This window comes from Psittacula echo (assembly GCF_963264785.1).
Source record: "Psittacula echo genome assembly, chromosome: 4".
Taxonomy (NCBI): Eukaryota; Metazoa; Chordata; class Aves; order Psittaciformes; family Psittacidae; genus Psittacula; species Psittacula echo.
Window position 1 is genome coordinate 30066755 of NC_137738.1, and position 6000 is coordinate 30072754.

Sequence of the window (6000 nt, forward strand, 5' to 3'; positions counted from 1 at the left end):
TGGCAACCACACTGTATATCCATAGGTAATTACATCTGTGCTTGTTAGATTATGTTCCAGTGGAATCCAATGTAGATAATAGCATTCCTTAGTAATATATATAGCAAAAACTCAATTGATGAAAAGAGTGTGAATTTATTGTTTTTCAAGTACGCAGATTACCATTAGGTTCTGCAAATGCTTGAGACAGCAAAACAGTACAAAATTAGTAGTGCAGATTTCTGAGGAATCTGATGGGTTTAAGTCCATGGGAAATGCAAACCTGTTTGTGGAATTATTGTCATTGATTGTGGCCCTGAATTCTCAAATGGTTTTCTGCAGATTTCATCAAGACCGATTTACTGTTCATATCAGCATTGACTGGTCCAAACAAATCTGTCTTACTCCACTGATAGACACAAAAAATAATTGCTTTGGGGTTGCCTTTGGATGCAGATGTGGGGAAGCCAACTAGTTGAAATAAACTTTACTTCTGCTGATTATTTTCAAAGCTGTGATACAGAAACATACATCCATTTTTCTAACTGAACCAGGATAATGGCTGTAATATAGTCTTTTATTTTGTATATATGTCCAGCTTTAAATGTATCCTTATGTTACTTTTTTGCAGATCAGAGAGTAGCATCTTTTTGCACCTTGAATGATATGCAGCAAGCTCAGGGTTTGGAAGGAACACAAGAGTTACCTTTGGATGAGAGTCCCACAGATGGAAAAGATTTCCTTGAGGCTGCTGGGTATGTTAGAATTAAAGTGTGTTTCTTAAAAAAATCTCTTAAGAAAAGATTTTCTCCTAGTGTTGCACATCAAATTGCCTGTCTGCGTGTTTCACTGATACTTGATGGGAGACCTGTTACCCTGACTGACCACGTCTTTAACTGTGAAAAATGTTGTTTCCTGGAATCAGTTTCTGAGCAGTTCTACCTAGAAAGTTTGTAGTGTATAGTCAGATAGAGCGCCCTCATTAGAACAGGCCTCTAATGTAGACTATAGTTAGATGCAGAGTTTCAGCTACTCAGATTTTTCTCTGTATCCTTCCTATGCAATAATAATTTGTCATGCTTTTTTTTTTATTTTCATTTGAGTAGAACTGATGATAGCAGCTCAACTCTATAGTATGAAGTAACCTGATCTGCAGCAAATGGCTCAGAGCTTGAAACAGGTCTTCCTACCTATCTTTTTCAACTATTAACTACTTGCAAATCCATAATTTTTCATTTATAGAGAGGTAAATTAATGAAGAGAACCTGTAACTGAGAACTGCAGGAAATTTTAATGCCAAACTGTCCAATTCTTAAAATTCTTGCTAGTGCTCTGTGAGAAATTATTCTCTTTTTGGTCTTTATGGGGTTTGGTTTGGTTTGGGGTTTTTTGGTTTTGTTTTTGTTTGGTGGTTTTTTTGGTTTGTCTTTGTTTGCTTGTTTGGTTTTGGTTTTGTTTGGTTTTTTCCCCATCTTCCCTGCTGTGAGTAATATACCTGTTAAACACACAGATTCAGCAGTATAATCTGTCCACTAGCACACTTCTTTAAAAGAAAAAACATGTTTTTTATTATATTTGCTCTTCAGTTGCAGGAATGGAAGAGCAAGAAACGGAGGGAAAATTCTTCTTGCTTGCTAGACTATCACATTTTAATTTGAGCCAATTTTACACAAATTAACTTACTTACATGGTAAAGCACATTTATTGTAATGACTTCTAAGTCCACGTCTTTCCCTGGCCTAGTAAAAATTGCAAGAGACTATTAAAGACGTTCCATTTTTAGCATCGACAGATCTATCAAATTTGTGCACTTGCATGAAGCAGCTGATTCAGCTTTGTATATAAAATTTCTGTCTTCCAGACAAAATGATTCACATCATGGCTAATTTCACCTATAACATGTATGAAACAATCTCCCACAGTGCTCATTGCTATACAGGAAATGGAAGCTATTCACAGTGTTTTCCTTCAGTTATGCATTTGATTAACCTGTGGCAATATTTCATGTTGTGACCTTTAAACAAAATATTTGTCTTCATAAAGCCATAGGTTTATCCTTTACTGGAAATGACACAACTGCAGGCCAGACAAAAGAACTCTTAACAGCTTTTTTGGTTGACAATAATTGCTGCTGTAGCTTGCTTCAGATTAGTACAGTCCTTATCGGAAAGCAGCTTGTTCACAAATGTGCTTGGCTCACTGTTTAGCAGCAAATATGACTTGCACAGTGAGGGTATGTGCAAATCATTCTGAAAACATGCCTTCTTAAAATCATTGTAATTTCTGCCTAATTTGAGAGGCAGTGTCACATTTCAGATATTGTAGCAGTGGGTTTGTGTTCAGTAATAGTCTTTTGCTGATGCTGGTTTTGTCTCTGCTTTCCTAACTATGTCTAAATTGATTTGTTCCCTTTGCTGTCGCTGAAAGTGTTACTCTACAAAAGTTGGGGGAGAAAATGATTTTAACTAACTGAGAGTGAAGGCAGTGGTTTATTTTACAGGGAACATGCTCCGAGTACTCTGACAGGAAAAGTAAACCAGCTAGAAGTCATTCTCCGGCAACTACAAACCGACCTGAGAAAGGTAAAAGATCATTATCAGTATTACTACTCTCCAGGTGTAATAGTTATATTTTTATGCTGAATTCATCAAGGACTTGAAAAAAGTATGTTAGTTAAACTAGACAGTGTAATTAATGAATGGTAGAGCCCAGTGGTTGATCACAACACAGAGGTGCTAGAAGGTCCTGCGGGAATGGCTATGTGAACAAGCTGCCCGGAGGCAAAGTAAAGTAGTTTATGGGTCTTTACTCCAGAATGCCTACCCTACCTGTAGTCATGCCCCAGAAAGAATGAGGCACTTTATCTCCATTTATTGTACCTTGGATGTAACAGAGGATAGATATATGGACATAGGCAGTAATCTGAAGTAGTTAACAATCCAATTCATCATCCTTGTTGCCTTGCGGTATCTTGATTCTGTAACAATGACTTGCTCTGTGTCTCATTTGCTGTATAATTTCTAAGCTGGAGACAATGCCAAGACTGGTAGAAATGAGCCTGATTTGGTAAAAAAATAATCATGTAAGGGAAAATTATGAAATTAGATATTTTTCTTCCTTAACACGTATTTGAATTCAGTTCCTTATGACTTGGGCTCTCACATACCAATCTCTAACATACTGTGATACTGTGATATGACTTGTAATAAGTAAAAACTTCTTATCCTTTTAAGGCACTATTTTTTGTTGTTGTTAAATGGAGAAAACGATTTTTATACTTAAAGTAACATCCAGTTTTCCTTTTAGCTTACAGTATTTTCTCAGAATGAATGAAGTGGTTGTAGGCTATTTGGGGAATTAACTTAGTAGTTGTCAGAACGGGTTAGGGAGCTCAACAAAATATAGCTGTATGACTTGCACAGAAATATTAACCACAAAAATAAATGCTGTCATCATGACTACTCACTTTAATCAACTTGTATCTTTGTTAACCAGGAAAAACAGGACAAGGCAGTTCTCCAAGCAGAGGTACAACATCTGAGACAAGATAACATGAGACTTCAGGAGGAGTCTCAAACAGCAGCTGCTCAACTGAGGAAATTTACAGAATGGTTTTTCAATACAATAGATAAAAAATCCTAATGATGGGGCCCCTGGAAAATACTTATTTGAGCAATGTAACAGCTGCATTTTTTTGAATTAGCGGGGTAATAATTTCACTGTGTTCACAATCCATTTTAGGTGTTTCTGCTACATTCTCTATCCAGCTTGATTCATTTGAAAAGGAGAGAGAACTGTGGTAATTCATCTTTAAATTCATATGAAGAAAGCAGAGAATAGCAGATATTTGTTTGTGTGCAGATGAATGTAAAAAATCCTTAGTGTCATTTTAGACATTTTTAGAAGATGCTCTTGCTGGGGCTTGCCTGAAGAGGAATATTTGGGGTTTTAGTTCCTGCATTTCAGGTGCACTGGTGAAGATGTTAAAGCAATTTACATTAGCTTGGGCTTCAGTATTGTAAGATAAAAAGAATAACCAGACATATACTTTAATGTTTAAAAGGTGCTCTATTTTTTTGTATGTACAGTAGTTTTATTTCCACAGTCCACATTGTCATAGCAATAAGAATGGAGGTATAGTGAATAGTCACAAAGCTGTGTTTATAAAATGTTAGCACTGATGTGTTTAACACTAGTTTGGATGCAGATACATTAGAGATTATTTATTTGCAGGAACAAATGGTGCCTGAATATAAACAGTGTTCTGATTTTCTAAAATAGACATGCCTTGTAAATGGCTCACTGGGGTTAGCCCACTTCCGACTTCAGTTAATTTTGTATAGTTGATGTTCATCCAAACAGTTAGACTGCTTAACTATTGGAATCATGTATGGTGTGAGCCAGCCAATCAATTGTACAATGCCAAATTTGTTTATCTTTGTACAGAAGCTTTGATCAAGTGTCTTGTATTTAACACCTTTATTTAAGCTTATTTAACCTTAAATTGTTGTTTTTATAAAGTTTGTTTTATCTGCACTATGGTGAGGTCAGTTGGTTGCAAGTTGTAATATTTTTAGCTTGCCAAGACTGTACTGAGGAGTTCTAGAAAATTCTAACAATTGGATGCTGCTAGTACACAATTGATTTGTTTGTATGCTTTAACATTTTTAACTGTTTAATTTGAAATGAACATACATCCTGCTTTTTTAATAAATGTTAAAAATCTAAACCTAAATTACTTTATCATGTCTAATCACTGTCATCGGTAATAGCTCAGGTTCCCATACAGCCCACTCTGGGTTCTCAATCCAGAGACAGTGTGACCCCTTTGCTCTTATGATCCCTTGTTGCCAATGAGGGATTGTCAGTGTTATCAAAGTTAATTTCTTCAGTGTGTCCTTTCCTATAACTGAGGAGGTAGCTTCCTGGGACAAGAAACAAAAGCTGTTTTGGCTGTTCATAGGCGTTGATATGTGACGTAGAGAAAAAGCAGCTTTACAGAAAAATACATCCTAAAGATAGTTTTGAAAAGGGGTCTGGTTTTCTCATATTACTTTACAACAGTTGTGGCAGCAAATAGCTTGCCATCTTCTTGTGCCTGCAATTGCAGATTTGATTGCAGCATTAGCATGTGTGAGATGCTTTGTGTATAGTACTGAGTCTACACCAAAAGAGTAAAGTTTTGCAAAATGAAATGAAGCTAATGAGCACATTTAAGCTACCCTACTGAGAGAAAAAAACAATAGTTCAAAATCAGTTTACTTTCAGCAACTGAATACGTTCAAGCAAACCTACAGAAAATTGTTGGATAGTTAAAAAATATATTCAACCAATGCAAGTAAAATTCTGTGTCCATTGCGATTGCACATTGGGTCAGAAATGTTCCGTGACTTGAAAAAATGTCTGCCTTTGCTGTAGCACCTGTTCTGAATGGCTGCTCTTGGGAAAGGTTTCACATGGGCAGATATTAGAGGCTTTCAAATGAAAAAGATTAGCTTGCCTTTGTATTTTTCATCAAAAACTCTGACTTTTGCATACCAAACAATATCCATTAAGCTGCATTAACAGAGTAATTAAACGTGGCAGTCATATATCACACTAGATTCTGAATTAAGCACCTTACAGGAGTCATTAGCAAACCCATCTGGCTGGAGCCCTTGCCAAAAAACAGCACTGAACAACTTGAGCAATTTGTCTGTGAACATGTTTCTGTGAGGACTGGTTCATCCATGGCTTCAGAAGGCCGTGCCAACTGAAATGAACTTGATAATCAGCTTGTTCTGAAGGGACGGTATTAGGTTTGTGTAAGAATTTGTAGACCAGCACTCATTTTAGCTCTTTTTTGCTCAGTTCTTGAAAACAAATGTGATTGTAACTACCTGCACTACACTGAAGTATTTTCAGCAGTTATTTTGCTTATTTTCTCATCCAATTGAAAACATTTTATTTCCAAATGTGACAGAAAACTTTGTCTGCAAATCTGTTACTCCCTTTGCTGACAAAAGCGGTTGTGTTCAAGGT

The 6000-nt window shown here is 36.2% G+C and overlaps 1 protein-coding gene across 2 annotated transcripts in view; it reads left to right on the plus strand.

Moving 5' to 3' along the window:
- The window catches only part of SIPA1L2 (signal induced proliferation associated 1 like 2), a gene marked incomplete at its 3' end in the record, with an annotated part of 85699 nt that extends 82078 nt beyond the window's left edge, over nucleotides 1–3621 (plus strand). For both annotated transcript variants that reach the window (XM_080616042.1, XM_080616043.1), the window contains 3 exons: nucleotides 611–734; nucleotides 2480–2561; nucleotides 3475–3621. In XM_080616042.1, coding sequence (XP_080472168.1) covers nucleotides 611–734; nucleotides 2480–2561; nucleotides 3475–3621 — 353 coding nt within the window. The remainder of the gene's footprint in view (nucleotides 1–610; nucleotides 735–2479; nucleotides 2562–3474) is intronic.
- Nucleotides 3622–6000: the final 2379 nt, after the last annotated feature.